At 38.0% G+C, this 18,170-nt stretch overlaps 1 protein-coding gene across 3 annotated transcripts in view; it reads left to right on the top strand.

Annotated features, from left to right (window-relative positions):
* ddhd1b (DDHD domain containing 1b) overlaps positions 1-18,170 on the top strand; it is a 76,120-nt gene that overhangs the window by 17,872 nt on the left and 40,078 nt on the right. For 2 of the 3 annotated variants that reach the window (XM_043697672.1, XM_043697675.1), the window contains 4 exons: positions 7,190-7,363; positions 15,545-15,646; positions 16,653-16,781; positions 17,874-18,021. In XM_043697672.1, coding sequence (XP_043553607.1) covers positions 7,190-7,363; positions 15,545-15,646; positions 16,653-16,781; positions 17,874-18,021 — 553 coding nt within the window. The remainder of the gene's footprint in view (positions 1-7,189; positions 7,364-15,544; positions 15,647-16,652; positions 16,782-17,873; positions 18,022-18,170) is intronic. The other variant, XM_043697674.1, reaches the window with a different exon arrangement.

The raw sequence follows: 18,170 nt of genomic DNA, 5'->3' as shown, positions 1-18,170 counted from the left end.
AATCCAATCTGTATGCACATGGTCTGTATCCCTCTATTCCTTGCCTGTTCATATCCAAATGCCTCTTAAACATTGCTATCATATCTGTTTCTACCACCTCCCCATCAGCACGTTCCAGTTACCTACCACCCTCTGTTTTAAAATAAATCTTGCTTTGCACATCTCCTTTAAACTTCCCACTCTCACTTTAAAGCTCCCCCCTTCTAGTATTTGAGATTTCCATCCTGAGTAAAATACTCCAAATATCCACTCTATCCATGTGTATATTATATTCACATCTAATATACTTCTATCAGGTCATCACTCAGCCTCCAATGCTCGAGCAAAAACAATCTAAGTTTGTCCAACTTCTCTTTGTAGCTAGTACACTCCAATTTGGGTAAACCTCTTTTGCATCTTCTTCAAAGCCTCCACATCCTCCTTTAAAGTATGATGACTTGAATCATGCACAACATACTTTAAATGTGGCCAAACTAAAGTATTAGACAGCTACAACATGACTTGCCAACTTTTATATTCAATGCCCTGACCAATGAAGGCAAGCATGCCATGCAGTATGCCTCCTTTACCACCTGATCCACTTGTGTTGCCACTTTCAGGGAGCTATGGTCCCCTTACTTGAGGGATGTTGTTGCATTGGAGGCAGTTTGGAAGAGTTAACTAGATTGATTCCAGAGAGAAGCAGTTTGTTTTATGAAGAGAGATTAAAAAATTTCTTTGGAGTTTAGAAGAATGAGAGGAGATCCAATTGAAATATATAAACTGCTGAAAGGAATTGACGATTGACAGTTGTAGAAAGAATGTTTCTTCATGGGCAATTTAGAATGAAAGGTCATAGTTTTAGGATAAGGGGTAGCAGATTGAAAACAGATGAGAAATTACTTCTCTCAGGATTGTAAATCTGTAGTAGACACTGAGACATTGAGTAAATTTAAGGATAAGATGGACAGATTTTAATTAGTGGACTGTAGGATGTTGGAAAGTGGAGTTGTGGCCAAGATGAGATCAGCCATGATCGAATCAAATTGTGGATCAGGCTAAAAGGGCTGAATTGCCTACTCCTGCTCTCAGTTCTTGGGTTCTTGCATCTGTCCAAGGTCAGTTCTCCTGTACCTGTAAATGCACCAGCAATGCCTAAGCTGATTATGGCAAAATGTAGGAGAAATATTGAAAACTTTCTAGAAACGTGGAGGAAAATGGGAGCCCCTCAGTGGTGCATTGTTGTCAGGTTGCAGAGCTGCCAATGAGTGCCACAACCTGAAGGTCCAGGGTAGGTGTAAATCAGACATTAATAGGCCATTTGCAGCAGTTGGTAGGTGGAACACCTTTTGTCCATAAGACTCTTGTAAAAATTATTTTGTGGGATACAGGAGTTGCAGGCAAGGCTGACTTTTATGGCCTCTCCCCAGTTGTCCTCGAACTAAGTGGCTTGCATAGATATTTTAGACCGTAGTTAAGTTTCAACTACATTGCACTACTGTTGATTTTGTTCTTAAAATCTAATGGAAAGTTGCATGTATTGGAATATTTAATCATGGTGAACTGTAGATATTTACTGCTTTTTGCTGTTCAGTTTCCTATTCCAATGTCTGTGAATGAAAAAGTTTAGAACTTCTTTAGATGTTACTTATTTGCTTTTTTCAGGAGATATTTTACCAATCTGTTTTTTATGGCAGTTGGAAAGATTTACATTTTTACTTTTTAACAATGTTAGGACAAATGTTACAACATTTTATTGTATTGCCAGAAATTATGCATTTAAGTTGATGCTTAGTTTCACCGGTTGATAGAATCATAGAATCCCTACAGTGCGGAAAGAGGCCTTTCAGCCCATTAAATCTGCACCCATCTCTGAAGAACATCTCACTCAGACCCAGCACCTCCCACCCAATCCCTGTAATCCCGCATTTACCATGGCTAACCCACCTAGCCTGCACATCCGTGGACATTATAGGGCAATTTAGCATGATTAATTCACCTAACCTGCACATCTTTGGACTGTGGGAGAAAACCAGAGCACCTAGCAGAAACCCACACAGAAAACGTGCAAACTCCACACAGACAATCACCCAGGGCTGGAATCAAACTCTGGTCATTAGCACTGTGAAGCAACAGCTAACCACTGAGTCACCATGGTCTCCTTTTAAGTGGAATTATTTACTGTTAGTAATAAGTAGTTATTAGTCTTAATTAGTGTATGAAAAGCATCTTAACTAAATTATGTCTCCGGGTGGCCACTGCTATACAGTAAGATTACCAGTGGATGATTTCAGTTCACAAAACAATGGCCATCTCTCTCATTGAGTTGATATCTTCAACATGCTTTATTTCATTAGTGCATTGCAGATTATGTAACCCTGCTCAGTTAGTTTAGTTAGTTGATTTGAGATGAAACCAATTTGATTTTGATTCTCCAATGGGATCTAGAAAATGATGAGTAATCTTCATGATACAGGGCTCAGATGAATGGTTTTAGCTTAAATAAAAGTTGTTCAGACACAGTAATTAGCACTGCTGCCTCACAGTGCCAGGAACGCGGGTTTGATTCCAGTCTCGTATGACTTTCTGTATGGAGTTTGCACATTCTCCCTGTGTCTGTGTAGGTTTCCTCTAAGTATCCTGGTTTCCTCCCAAAATCCAAAGATATGTAGGTTAGGTGCATTAGTCAGGGGTACACGTGGAGTAATAGGGGAATGGGTCTGGGTGGGATACTCTTTGGAGGGTCGGTGTGGACTTGCTGGGCCGAAAGGCCTGTTTCCACAGTGTAGGGGTTGTGATTTATGAACAGAAAAGTTTGAAGCAATATTTGTGTGTGTGGAGGATTTTATATTCAGTGTGCTTGTTGCTCTTTTAATTTGTGATTTATTACTTCATTTAGTTAACGAATTTGTTTAAAGATCTGTACAAAGTAGCCATTTTAAACATTATTATGTAACTACTCTTGTGCTTAATATTGCAATAATACAGCCTAACCTATAGTTGCTGTCAAAAACCTACGGTTTGTTGTGGGTATGTGAGGTAAATGTCTCAGGAATTAAATGTAGTAACGCCTACGTGCTGCAATGCCCAATTTGGTGTTGCTTGAAATTCGGTTTGTGCTAGCATATATCAATACAATATAAATAATAGTTATTAAACTCACACACTTATCTAAATGAAGTGTTTGTAACTTTCCATCCACGGTCGCCATAGGTTTACTGACCGGGAATGATTCAGAGTTCAACCTGAAATGGAGTGTTCGGGGTTTATGATAAATAGAGCAGTCTCAATACTAGCTCTTTCATAAGTCATTTTTGACCAAGGGTTTTATTATATTTTAAAGTACTAGCTGCCAGAAGTGGATTAATTTGTATTGTCAAGTAAATGGGGAAGTAATTTGGTAATTGAGAACATTGGTAGTACATGTTAACCGACAGGAGCAGGGTGCAGAATCTTCACCCGAGCATAAAGTGAAAACGAAATTGCAGATCTCCAGGGAAAAGACGGTCACGTGACTGTGTAGCTCTAATTTAGAGCTGGAATGGACACAATGGGCCAGATGGCCGCCTTCTGTGCTATAAGCATTCTTTAATTTATAATGGTTCACAGCAGTTCAGTCAATGTGTGAACTGCTCTGCCATTGAGAAGATATCCCCATCTATGAGCTGATTTGGAGGCACTTGAAATCTGGCAAGTATGAACTAGCAAATGAGCTTCATTGTCGAAATAATAATGGCGTACACAAGTACTATATGAATGTAGAAGCCTTCTTCATTCTCTTTATCAAATAGTGACATTCAGAAATGAGAGAAGAAAATATTCTGCACGTTATCATTGAGTTTGCTTGCTGATTGGACAAGTTCTTTTCTTTTCATATCGGTTCTGAGCAGCAGAATTTTGTTATCTACAGTAACTTGCTTTTCTAAAATATTGCCAATGTACAGAAGATGGCCCCAAGTGTTTCATATTAAGAAGTCAGAGGCAGATGGCAAACAGCAGGTGGGAAATATAAATGTCTAGTAAACAAGATTGATTTTTTTCCATTGCTGTGTGAATAGCTCTTTGCATAGTTTATTATTTTAACATTGTAGTTACAAATTTGCGAGGGGGAATTTGTACATTTATGATAGTGACAAATTCTAATGCAGGGAATTACAACATGACTGGGAGATTTTGACGCTAATAAAATGCTGAGTAAAGTCCACCCATTTTGCACCACCAATATGCCTGAGTCCCAACCGAAGAATGCTACCATCAACTGCACTAGTAACACAGGGTGGCATGGTGGCTTAATGGTTAGCACCTACCTGGGACCCAGGTTTGATTCCAGCCTCGAATGACTGTCTGTGAGGAGTTTGCATGTTCTCCCTGTCTGTGTGGGTTTCCTCCGGGTGCTCCAGTTTCCTCCCACCATCCAAAGATATGCAGGTCAGGTGAATCGATCACGCTAAATTGCCCAGAGTGTTCAGGGATGTGTAAGGTAGGTACAGTAGGGAAACATAGGGTAGGGGAATGGGTCTGGGTGGGTTACTCTTCAGAGGGTGGACTTGTGGGCTGAAAGGCCTGTTTCCACACTATGGATTTTATGATTTATTTTTCTCTCTGGGACGTGGGCATTGCTGGCTGGGTCAGCATTTATTTCCCATCCCCAGTTGTCCTTGAGGGTGGTGGTGAGCCACCTTGAACCACTGCTGTCCATGTGCTGTGGGTGACATACAATGCACTTAGCGAGGGAATTCCAGGATTTTGACCGGGTGACAGTGAAGGAATGGCAATGTATTTCCAAGTCAGCATAGTGAGTGGCTTGAAGGGTAACTTGCAGGTGATGGTGTTCCCATATATCTGCTGCCCTTGTCCTTTTTAGATGGAAGTGGTTGTAGGTTTAGAAGCTGCTGTCTAAGGACCTTTTAGTGAATTTCTGCAGTGCACCTTGTAGATATGACACTGCTGCTACTGAGTGGCTGTGGTGGCCGCTTTATTCTGGGTTGTGTCAAGCTTCTCAAGTGTTGTTGGTGCTGCACTCATTCAGACAGAGTATTTCATCACACTCCTGACCTGTGTCTTGTCAATGGTGGCTTTGGGGAGTCTGGAGGTGAGTTACTCACTGCTGTATTCCTAGCCCCTGACTTGCTCTTGTAACCACTGTAGTTATGTGGCAAGTCTAGTTGACTTTCCAGTCACTGGTTAACCTCAGGATGTTGATAGAATGCCAACTCTCTGAGACTAGCAATTAGTTAATATAACATAGAGCAGTACAGCACAGGAACAGGCCCTTTGGCCCATCATGACTGTGCCAACCATGATATTCTAAACCAGTGCCATTTGCCTGCACATGTTCTGAATCCCTGTATTCTCCATCTGTTCATGTCTGTCTGAATGTCTCTTGAACTTTGATAACATTTCTGCTCTATCACTTCCCCTTGCAACACGTTCCAGGCACCTACTACCCTCCATGTAAACAAAAAACCTAAACTCAAATATCTCCTAACTGCCCTCCTCAAATATCTCCTTTAAACTGCCCCCCCCCCCCCGCCTCCCCTTTACCTTAAACCTTAAACCTTTACCCCTAATGACACTGAACTTCATGTGATCTGTCACTTCAACACACTACTATGTTCCCTGGCCAACATCTGTATGTCGGGCTTACTGTAGTGCTTCAGCAAAGCTGAAGAACAACATCTCCTTTTCTGTTGGGGACTCTGTGGTCTTCAGGACTCAGTATCAAATTTTAGGGCCTTAGCATGTCCTCCCATGTCCTTCCTCCAATCCTCACACACCAGACCTTGTCATTACACGGGCTGCTACCACAAACAACCTACTGTCAGCTGCTAATGGCCCGCATTAGTAGCTATTGACTCTTCAGGGTTGACTACTACTAATTCATTTATCTGCCCACTCACCGTTCTCCCTCTCTGGGTCATTTTCCTCTCCCCCATCCTCCAACCCATCTTCAGCATATATACAACCTTTTCCTAACTACAATCAGTTCTGAAGAAGGGTTAATGGACCTGAAACTTTAACTCTGCTTTCTCTCCACAGATTCTGCCAGACCTGCTGAGTTTTTCAAGCAATTTTTGTTTCTGCAATTCTTTGGCTTTTATTCCAGTTAGTTTCATGTTGATTGAAAATATGCAAACTCGTTTGCTGTTAGATCCTTGAATTTTGCAGATTGAGAAGGCTTTCACCTCAACAGGCAGGTCAAACTTGAACAAGTTACGGAGGTGAAAGCCTAGTGACCATAAACAACTGCATCAACAAGACTCCTTCATTGATTGATTGTATTTTATGGACAAGGTGTTAGTGCACCAGTTTGCTGGACAAAGGTAAACAATTTGAAAATAACAGATTGAATTTTACCGAGCCCAGAAGGTGGGCCAGGAGGCATGAGGAATCAGGGAGTTGGGTCAGATTGACACCCCAGCGTGTGTTGTCGCTGTTGAGGCATTTTACTGATGGCATGCTGTCATCCCAGACGAATGAGTTGTGTGCAAGGAAGAAAGGTAACACCTATGGCTCTGATGACATCCATGAAGGGATTTGTTCTCCAGCCCTGAGCCTAATATTTCTTTTGCCCCGTTAACTAAAAGAGGCTTCCTGTATTCCTCCAAGAACTATCTCTCCCGTTGGTGTTGCTAAGCATTCAGAGTTCTGTGATTGTGTGAAAACATGGTGATCCTGCCTACATTCCATCTTTAATTGGATGGTAGGCCCACAGGCAGCCAATTATGAAGCTGCCTGAGATAACATTATTACTGTGGCATCTGTGTCCCCACTGGCTTGGTAAAACATTTCTTAACACTACTCAGTGAAAGGGGGCTTCTCCTTAAATGGATCTCTCTCTAGCTTGAAAATAAACTGTTGATCTTGCTGGAATGCCAGAATAGTCAGTACAACTTAACAACAAATGTCTGTCTATTTATTAAAAATGAAGTAATGTGAGAAAATTAATATTAAAATAGCAAGGCATTTTCTATTCTGTTCAGTACAGTTTAGTTTCAAACTCTGTTTTTCTCCCTCATCCTCTCTTCTGTCTTCCATTGTTCCAATAACATGAAACTAACAGAAAATCCAGAAAGCACCCACAGATCATGCAGCATCTGTAGAGTAAAACAATCACAAAACTTTGTTGTTCTACTAGTGAATTTAAGAAGGAATGTTCATAGATTGTTTTCTGTGATTAACTATGCTTGTGTTGTCCTTCCCTTTGCAGAACCCGATAAGATTGTAGTCATGCGTGGCCAGTGGTTTGTTGATGGTACATGGCAACCTTTGGAAGAAGAAGACAGTAATCTCATTGAAGCTGAACACCTAAAGCGTTTTCGGGGTCAACAGATGCAGGATGCATTTGAACTGGATGTAGCTAAACCCATGGATAGTAAAGATGGTAAGACAAATAAAGCCTGTAATCCCAACTGCAGTTTCACAATGCATTCTTTCTAAACTAATGGCTGGCATTTTTCAGCCTTGTTTAATATTTGAATACACAGTAGCTATTCATTATGTATGCTATGAAATGAGAAATATTATATTTGAGAACCACAACTCTGACCTTTGAATATATTACGAAGCTGAAGGTTGACATGTTTCATGTAAGACACTAAAATTATTGCAGGGCCGTGGCTGTGACTATTAGTGGGATCTGCACATTGCTGGCAAGACTAAACTGTAATTCTGAATCCCTAATTAACTCTGAAAAAGACAGTGGAGAGTCCTTGAAATGTTCATTTGGGAAAATGCTCCCATTGTGTTCTTTGAGCGGAATTTCACCCATTGAAACTAAATTACCGTTAATTTGTCAGTCAGCGTGGTGTATGACATAGAAGGAAAATTGAAGACTGGTTTCCAAGGCTGTCTAGAATCTGGTAACAGTAATGAAACAGGATTATTTTATTTTAGTCATATTTTTGAATTAAAATAAGATTACTTTCATCCTATACTTTAGTAACTATCTAGGAAAGCATCTTTTGAGATCAGCAAAGAAGTTACATAATGTATTCCCTAACTTTGCATCCAATTTTGTTCTTACTACTTACCCATCTAACCAGATTGGTCAAGGGTTCACATACTCACTGCCATCTTTGTCGGTGCTTAGCCAATAAGTTAACTAGTCTTACTTAATTTTGCTTAGTTTACTTTAACGTTTCTTAAGTAAAAAGTAACACAAGCTACAGCAATGTTTGAAAACTATAGAAGTTTGCAGGCTCAATAGAATTCTAAAACTGTACTATTGATGAAAATAAGATGAAGATCTTAAATAAACTTACAGAACAAATAAAAATGCACTATTTACTAGTATTTCACCATAATCACTCCATGTAAAAAGGGATATTATTGTAAACAAATTGTGATCTTTTCCGAGTAGGCTTTGGAATTTGGTTTTGCTGCAGATATCTTCCCTAGTTCAGTGCTGTTATTTACTCCTGTTCAGTAATCTGGTTGTCTGTTTCTCATAGACGTTGACTCCCACTGCTCCATGTCTACTAGTGTGGTAACAGCATCCGGGACTGTAACAATGAAGCTCCTTCATTCTGGACTGGGTCTACCTCACTTATGCATATGCATTCTTCCAACTTCTCTAATTACGGACTGAATTAACACTAAATACAATGTTGGCTTAATTTGCATGTTGCTTTATTTTTTACTAGACAAAACTTAGAATAGAAAATGCTGGAAATACTCAGGTGGCATCTGTAGAGTGAACAACAGTTTGTTTCAAATTGATGCCCTTTAACTTCTGAGGTTCTTCAGCCCCCATACTACGTTTAAAAAATTGCAAAAAACAATCAATTAGTTTTTTTAAATTTCAGTAAGTTTTAATTGAATTACATCTAAATACTGGATCATTTTGACGATGATTCATTTCAAACTATATCAACTTGTTTTCTATTTGCATCTCTTCAGAAATCATGGGGCAACTCCTTAAATTTGTTTTTGACTTTCGACAGGAAACTCTTTTTGTTTTGAATTATTTTTATGAGCGGGAACATTATGAATCAAATCGATTGTGCATGGGACTAAATTCTCACACCACCTTTAAAACCTAATGATCAATCCAAAGCTGTTCTGTCTAATTTGTGAATTTTTTTTGTTTTCTACAAATCAGGCAGATTCTGTTGCAGATTTGCCTTTTTAATCATTAACCTCAGTGCATTATCTTAAACATCTTTTCTCAAAAGTGATTTCTTATTGGATTCTGAGTATGTATTTAGAAAACTGGCAAGATGGGGAAGTCTTTTTCAACTTTACATAGATCAATAACACTTCACCCACTAAAAACCTGGTTTTGTGATTGTCACAGATGCCAATGCTTAGGTTCGCTGTTGCTTTAATTTAGTGTTTTTTAAATTGAAGCACTTGCCTGAACGCCAAAGCTTTCAAAAATCCTCCCATCAAAAATTTCAATCAAGTAAAACTGTTTGCTTTTAACAAATGCAAGTTTGCTCTCTTCAACCCTGTTTGTCCATTTGTTGTTTTCAGTACTATGATTAAACTGGCTGGCCAGTGGTTACGGATTCTTGTCCTTGCGTTTTTTTAAAAAATATTTGATGAGCCTTGAAAGAGTATGGCTAGTATCTCCACAATTTCGATCTTTATTTCCATGAGCATCTTCAGAGCATTCCATTCTATGGTAGTGACTTATCAACCTAAGTAGATCTAGCCTTTCTAATTCCCCTTCTCTATCAATTTTCTCCCTTTGGCTATGCAATATCAGCATCTCTTTGCCTTTGATAAAGTCAAATGCAATGTGCTCATTTATTTATATCAGCCATTCCCTGTCTCCCCATGCATAGGTTCCAGTTTAAGTCTCTAATAAGCCTACCAGTCATCTTACTACCTGTACACTATTTAGATGCTCATATCATCTTTTGGATTGCCTGTTTAATGTTATCTACCAGTCTCTCTTCATACTCTTTGCCCCTTCAAATTCTGTGATAATTAAGTTTATTCTGGTCACTTGCATGGATCTGTTTGACATGTGCATGTTGTGAAACTTCTGCCATTAAAGGTAGAAAAACTTTTTTTTTGTGTCAGTCATTTTAAATGTACTGCCAAGTAGGCAGACTTTTTAAATTAAAAAAATGCTTTGTATATGAAGCATAAGGATTATAGAAGAATCCCACATAAATTAATAGAAATGCTCTTATATAAAATGGGCACAGCATGAATCAATTTTATAAAAGTTGTTAATAAATATGCATGATAGTTGGTGAAGTTGTGCTGTGAAAATGCTTAATTTGTTTTGTATAGCTATTTGCATGCACATTGCCTGCCTATACCATCAACTATATTTTAAAGATAGAAGTGAGATTTTTCTGTAATTACAAACCTAAGATAACCAATACCCACAATTTGAAACATTTTTTAATGTTAAGGTCTCAATTTTAAACGTTTAATTGAAAATAAGAGTTTCAAATGATCAGCACAGCAAAAGGCTTAACTTGTTGAAGGATGCTTGAATTTAAGATTTTAATAGCTTTATTTTTCAGTTCTGCTGCTACTGTGTAGTATTTGAAATACAGTTTGTTGCAGTTTTTATCATCGATAGCTAGGAACGATGTTAATGCTGCTTCCTTTGAAGATTTTCTGGATAACTCTGCATGATTTTACGTGTCATCAGTTTTGTTTTATAAATTTGCTTAGAATTTTGGATGTCAAACAAAATGTAACTTGAAAGGGTGCAGAAAGGATGTGCAAAGATCTTGCCAGGGTTGGAGGATTTGAGCTATAGGGAGAAGCTGAACAGGCTGGGGCTGTTTTCCCTGGAGCGTCGTATAAGGGTGACCTTAGAGGTTTACAAAATCACGAGGTGTATGGATAAGATAAGTAGATAAAGTATTTTCCCTGGGATGGGGGAGTCCAGAAATAGAGGGCATAGGTTTAAGGTGAGAGGGGAAAGATATAAAAGAGACCTAAGGGGCAACCTTTTCATACTGAGGGTGACACATGTATGGAATGAGCTGCCAGAGGAAGTAGTGGAGACCTGTATAATTGCAACATTTAAAACGCATTTGGATGGTATATGAATAGGAAGGGTTTGGAGGGATGTGGGCCAAGTGCTGGCAGGTGGGACTAATTTGGGAAGGGATATCTGGTTGGCATGGGCGGGTTGGACCAAAGGGTCTGTTTCCATGCTGTACATCTCTATGACTAAGTAAAATGTTAATTTGGTTATGATCATTGCAGTTGAGAAGCATATTATTTGTTTACTCTGTTTTTCTTATGTGAGGGAGTAGATTTAGTTTTGGATAAACCTACTGTATTTGATTTATTGTGAAATGTACTGAGATACAGTGAAAAGTATTGTTTTGCATGCTATTAAGGCAGATCATGCCATATAAAATGCATTAGGTTAGCAGAACAGAGTGCCGAATTACAGTCGCAGAGAGAGATCAGAATTAACGTTTGAGAGGTCTGTTCAAAATCTGATAGCATGGAAGAAACTGTTTTTGAATATATTCGTACATGTATTGAAACTTTTATATCTTCTACCTGATGATGAAAGAGTGGAAGAGAGTATAACAGGAGCGGGAGGGGCCTTTAATTAAGCTAGTTGCTTTCCCAAGGCAGCAGGAAGTATAGGTGGAGTCAATGGATAGAAGGCTGGTTTGAATGATGGGCTAGGCTGCATTCACAACTTCTGTAGTTTCTTGTGGTTTTAGGAAGAGCAGTTGCCGTATCACGCTGTGATGCATCCAGAGAGGATGCTTTCTATGGTGCATCTGTAAAACTTGGGAAGAATATTTGTGGACATGCTGAATTGCTTTCTTGATTTAAAAGCTAATTTTTTAGAGGTCAGTTACTTTGAAGAATCTAGCACCTACGTGCAAAACAGCAACTTTGTTTTGTGAATTTAAAAAAAAACAGCATTTGACCAGTGTGGATCTTAAGCACACAAACAGAAGATATAGAACCAATTTCACATGCCGCATTACTTGATCACTACTCTTGTAAGGATGCTTCAAATAACATCAGTGTCTCTAGGTTTTCAAAAGGTTCAGTTATAGTTCTCCGCTAGTCTGCTTAGGCTTATATAGTCTGGTCACTTGTTTGTTTCTAACCCTCCAATATCTCAATGTATTCATATCTCAACTTCTGTTGACACCTTGCAAGAGCTAGGGAAGGAAATTAAGAGGGAGATGGTTGGTGAAGTAATAAACAAAATGAAGAATTTTGAACACAGCAAAATAGACAATTAATTAGTGTTGATGTACAAATAATGCCATAAGTTATCTTTCTGAAAATCAACAATTGAATTTCAGATTGGACAGAGGCACTACATGCTGATGGAAAGCAGTAACTGCTTGGGACATTCCTTTAAACCATGAGTGGATTGGCTTTAACAATAAGAAAAAAATGCAACTTGTCTGGAAAGCAATATAGAATCATTTGGGATTCCAGTATGCAGATCACTGCTTAAAAAGCGAATTAGTTTTTTAAATGCTTTTTTTTCTTAAATTACTGACTCCATTTGTAATGTGGCAAAAGTGAGGACTGCAGATGCTGGAAATCAGTTTTAGATCAGAGTGGTGCTGGAAAAGCACAGCAGGTCAGGCAGCATCCGAGGAGCAGGAAAATCAACATTTCAGGCAAAAGTCCTTCATCTGGAATAGCGGCTTTTCCAGCTCCATTTATAGTGTGCCAAGCCAGAGGGCACTTCATCCAACAGGTTATCTAGCCAAAATTCAGTGTTATGCAAATGATTAAAATGAAGTATCTTGAGTAAAAAAGTGACCAATTCTCCAGGAACAAAAAGTAAGGGATATTAACATGAAGTGCTATAAGAGTGGGAGTTAAGTTTTGCTGGTGAAACACATGAAGCGGGGTGCTGCCCAGGATGTTGGAACAGGAGGAGTGTGCATTAGCATAAAATGAAAAACATAGGACAAAGCAGCAGGCAAGTACAAAATGACCACCTCAAAAATGGGTGGTCACACAAAATATGAGAAAGTGACACTTGTAATGGAAGATTCATCCAGCTGGTATACAATGCATAAATGTGACTTGCTAATAATTTTTAAAAATTTATTCATGAAATTTGGGCTTCACTGACAATACAAGCCTTTTTTTTTTGCCCATTCGTAAAAGCCCTTCATAATGGGGTGATGAACAAACTTTCATATGTACTGCAGTCATATGTGAAGATACTTTCATAGTACTGTTGAGGGAGTTCTAGGATTTTTAATATCGACATTGAAAAACAAAGGTTGTATTTCCTAGTCAGCATTTGTAACTTGGAGAGAAAGCAACTTAATTCATGTTTCAATGCACCCGCTGTTCTTGTTTTTTTAGGCAGCAGACTTCAAATGTATTGATGAAGAATACTTGGCAAGTTGCTGCAGTGCCACTTGTAGATTATACTTAATGGTACAGCAAGTGAATGGTTATGGGGATAGATGGGTTGTGAACCAATGTGGCTGCTTTGAACTGAATTGTGTCAAGTTTCTCGATTATTGTTGGAGTTATATTTGTTCAGCAAGTGAGCGTTGCATGACACTTCAAATATGTGCCTTAAATATGGTGGCTAGATTTTAGGAAGTCATCACCAAATACTTAACTTCTGACCTCCACTTATAGCCACACTGTTTCTATGCCTTGGCCCGTTATACCTCTGGTCATTGGTGAGTCTCAGAATGCTGAGTGGGGGGAATTTGGCAGGGAAATGTCTAGCCATCAGTGGTTGACATTCAAAGACATGCTTGTAATGAGGGTTATTATGCGGACTTGCAACCGATACGAAAATCCCCACTTCTAATCTTTTGTTGAAAAGAAGACTGTTGATGCAGTCTTAGCCATTGCCCTAAACAACTCCTTTTGGGATACTTTGAGATGAAATTATTAGTCTGCATTAACCACATCAATATGCCCTATCGCTTCAAACAGCCTGATTTTTATTGATATCACGTTTACTTGGACTCCTTGACGCAACACTTAATGAACAGTCTTTTTGATGTTGAAGGCATTCATTCTCCCCTCACCTCTAGAATTTGCCCCATTAAGATCAAGGCTGTAATGAGGTCTGGAGTGAAGTTATCCTGATGGAATCCATACTAAGCTTGGCTATTGCTACATAAGTGCTGCTTGCTGATGATTGAGAGTATTCTGGGGCAGTAGCTGAACGGATTACGTTGATCCTGTTTCTTTCCTTATCACAAAAGGTCTGGAAACCAAAAGAGAAATTTAAATCCAGTGCAAGAAAGGTGATCTATTAAAAGATCCCCCACTGATAGATTCTATTTGATAAGCAGCAAATATGCAAAACCAGACTCTCCTTGATCATTCCACAAACGTTAAGGTTTTAATTAAGGTTACTTCTGTAGTAGCCTACCTTGAAGCTGTTGAATTGGGAAGAGAGGAACACAAAGTGCTATGGACCTGTAAGTTATTGCAAATAGGGAATAACCTATTACAATTAATTGAATATGGCAGGCATTTATGGGGTGGAGAAGAATTACTCAGTCATCTATACTTGTATTGGTCTCAAGTTGTAAAATCTAGTTTCTTCTGATTTATCAATTAGATAAAAATTGTCAAAATGACTTGGCTGAAAGGGGACAGAATTTCAAGTGAAGAGCAATTAATTTAAAACTGAGATGAGCAGGTTCAAGCCAAATTAATACAATTTTTTTCTAGTCATCAATGGTCTGATATGTCATTCAAAGAAATTGTCTTTCTTTGAAGTCACTGCCTATCTTCTGAATGTATAAAAATGTGAACCTAGGAAACCATAAAAGGTGAAAAGTCATATAAGTTGGTTTTTGGGATGAGGAGATAGTCAATCTTAATACTTGGTATTCTGTTTTTCAAATCGCTTTCGCTGACAGTCATTAAATTGATTGTATTCCGAGACTTGTGGTTATTTTTTCCATTTGAGATGAACAAAACGGGCAGAAGCGAAGGTTTATGTCTGGAGGCCTGGCTGCTGTTGAAATTGAAAGAAAATACTGAGTAATTGGATAACCTTAAATAAAGTATTCTAACTGAACAGGCTAGTACTTTTTGTCAAGCATTTGAATTTTATTCACTCATTCTGGTTTTGAGTAAGAAGCTGTTGAATTACCTTCCTTTAAACAACAGCTATTTTCAGAATTTGAAATGGAGGTAAATGATGTGTTTTTATTTCAAATTTGAGCCATTGGTGTGCTGATTATCTGATTTCTTGCTGCATTTTATTTTAAAAAGCTGAGACTAATGGAATTCTGATATTAACAATTGTATAACTTGTTAAAAATGTGTCTGGACTTTTGGTGGAAATTGCATAATTAAAATCGTAATGTGATGACATTATGCTATTAGAATAGGTGTTAAAAAGTCAAATATTATCGATTATGAAGCAAATGTCAAATTGTGTCTCTTCTCATTTGTAGGCAAGATATAATTTGTATTTAATATTTTAATGACTTCCTTAGAATTAAATCAGGAATACTACACAGGTTCACCAATATGGTGGAAGTAGAACATTTTAATTACCAGAAAGCGCAGAATATATTTTGATTTTGAGACCTTACTGTGAAGATCATTTGAATTATCACAAAATCCATGAAGCTCACTTTTATTACTTTGTTAGTCTTTTACCAATTCCCTCCCTTCTACCTTCCTTTTCTGTTCAAATGGAGACGCTTTAAGGAAAGTACTGACACTGCATGTAACAAAAGAAAGTATTGCCAAGGTATAGTACCGATTACTCTGTAACAGCTTTGTTATTGATTAGAAGAGCTTTTCAAGTTGCATTTACTCTCTCCTGACTTGAATCTGCAGTGGTACCCAGAGTAAGATTGTTCTTGAATTTGAATTATTTCCCCACTCTTTCATTAGAAGTGTCCATAGAAAACCTGGGTAAAATCATTATTTAATGTGCCTTATTTGCAACCTTTAGGGAGTTGTGGCTGCCAGATAGATTAATGCATGCAGTTTGGCTTTTAGTGCATGTTTAAATCATCAATACTAACTTTGCTACAGGATTATAGAATTAGCAAGTAAATTACTGAAATTAAGAGTTGCACATCATGAACTGTTCATCCAGGAATGTTTATAATTGGTCAACGTTACTGATACTATTAAGTTGGAATTTGTTTATGGCTGGTCTTGTAAACTGACTGAACAGATAGACATTTTATGCTATCATTAAGGCTTTGAAAGAATTAGACAGCTCCATTATGTACTGAAACACACTTCCTTTGCACAAGTTGTCATCAGTAACTTATTTGCGACATATTCATTACTTGTCTGTAAATTATGGTGTTCTACTGCAAGAGACTTTTGTCTCTTCAGTCTTAATTTGTCGATCCCATACCACCACCAAGCACATCCACAATGAGTTTTGTATGTGTACAGTATGTAGAGGATTAGTTATGTGGCTGTGACTGGTCTGTTTTTCAGATTTGTTTTTGTTCTGTTATCTGACTTTGCTCCCATCAGCCACGAAACTGCTGAAGAACAAAGCAATTTAATTGTGCAAGAAACCTGGAAGTATTTAACAATTCATGTAGTGCTCCTCCTTGTCTATTTTATTTACTAATAAACTTCTAGATTTGAATTGTCACTTAATCACTTCATGCATTTTGAACGCTTTTCTCAGTATAAAAAAGCTAAATGTTCTACGTGCCAGCTTTATAGTGAGCAGATAAATCTGTGTCCTGTGTTTTATTAACATATGAAGTGTTTATTGGCCGCAGCTATACATAGTTTAAAGCTCAGACGCAACCATGTGGACTGGTATAGTGTGGATGAAGTTTACCTGTACAGTGACGCAACCACATCCAAAATTGCCAGAACAGTTACCCAGAAGTTGGGATTTTCTAAAGGTACTGTTCTCAAAAGCATTTTGCATGACTGCTGTCTATTTCATTATACCTAGTTTGCAATTAATATTTTTACCGTGTGTCATACTCAAACTTGAGTCAAACAGTACCTGTAATATTAGTATGATGACATATGATTTTTGTATTGATGATATATCATTTTGCAAATGTAAGTTATAAAGCTAAACGCTGGCTGGATTCATCAACTTAACTGTTTCTAGCCTAAGCTGTTCAGTTGGTAGTGAATTACAGTACCTGCAACCTCAATCCAAACTCTCTTCCTGCATACCCTCTTGTGCGTAGTGTCCCTACCCCTGGGCTCAGCCTTGAACTCAAATCCCAGCTACTCCAGAGGTGTGCAAAACATCCCTGAACAGGTTGATTAGAAAACCAGGTTAAACTTTTAAAAAAATTTGGTCTATCCAGAAAAAAAATTCATGGTGTTTATTGATGAACTATCACAAATGATATTGTAACAGTTCAATGTGGCATAATAGAGGCATTAGATCTATTGGTCTGTTTTGATAGAAATAATGAATGTACTGGAAAATTGAGGCACAGCAGCTTAGAGTTTTTTTTATATGAATTGGCTGTCTTATAATTAACAATTTGTTAGAAATCCCATTGAAATCAGGTGAGATTCAGACCTCTTCTGACTAGTGTGATTTCACTGAAGATCAGTAGCATGAACACCAAAGGCACATTGTTGGAAAGGCATTGCTCTAACATTTTGAAGTGCATAACCCAGGAAATGCATTGTCGATCTCATGAAGGCACATCATATTATCTAGCCTTCCAGTGAAATCATAAGATGTTCTACTGCTACAGACAACATTGGGAAAATGCAGAAGGGAAGAAATTTTAGAAATTAAATAGATCAGAACTTTTTTAATGGTGTTTTACTGAATCGATTTTTTTCAAAGTATGCATAATTTGCCAGATTTGTAGAGTAATTTTACCACTTAAAATTTGACATAGTTACCATACAACTTTGTTGTTTGCAAAATGCTTCTTTGTTTTACATGCCAAATTTCTCAATGTTGCAACTATGCATACATCTGTTTATACACAAGAATGTGTTTTTTGTCAATGCAGCATCAAGTAGTGGAACTAGACTTCATAGAGGATATGTAGAAGAGTCTTCACTTGAAGACAAACCTCCACTCCCTACTCATATAGTTTTTGTTGTACATGGAATAGGACAAAAAATGGACCAAGGTCGAATTATCAAAAATACAGGCATGTAAGTATCTCATTTCAAAGCACCTGTTCCATCACTGCACAAACATTTATTGATTAACTGAAGTGTTTAATGGCATGTGTTTAGAAATGAACAGCATGTTTTGATAAGTGGACATTGATTTCACCAATCTGCCCCCACACCAGTGGCCT

This window comes from Chiloscyllium plagiosum, chromosome 10 (genome assembly GCF_004010195.1).
Source record: "Chiloscyllium plagiosum isolate BGI_BamShark_2017 chromosome 10, ASM401019v2, whole genome shotgun sequence".
In the NCBI taxonomy this organism is placed as follows: Eukaryota; Metazoa; Chordata; class Chondrichthyes; order Orectolobiformes; family Hemiscylliidae; genus Chiloscyllium; species Chiloscyllium plagiosum.
The sequence above is the reverse complement of the archived record's forward strand: the minus strand, read 5'-3'. Positions and strand labels throughout refer to the sequence as shown.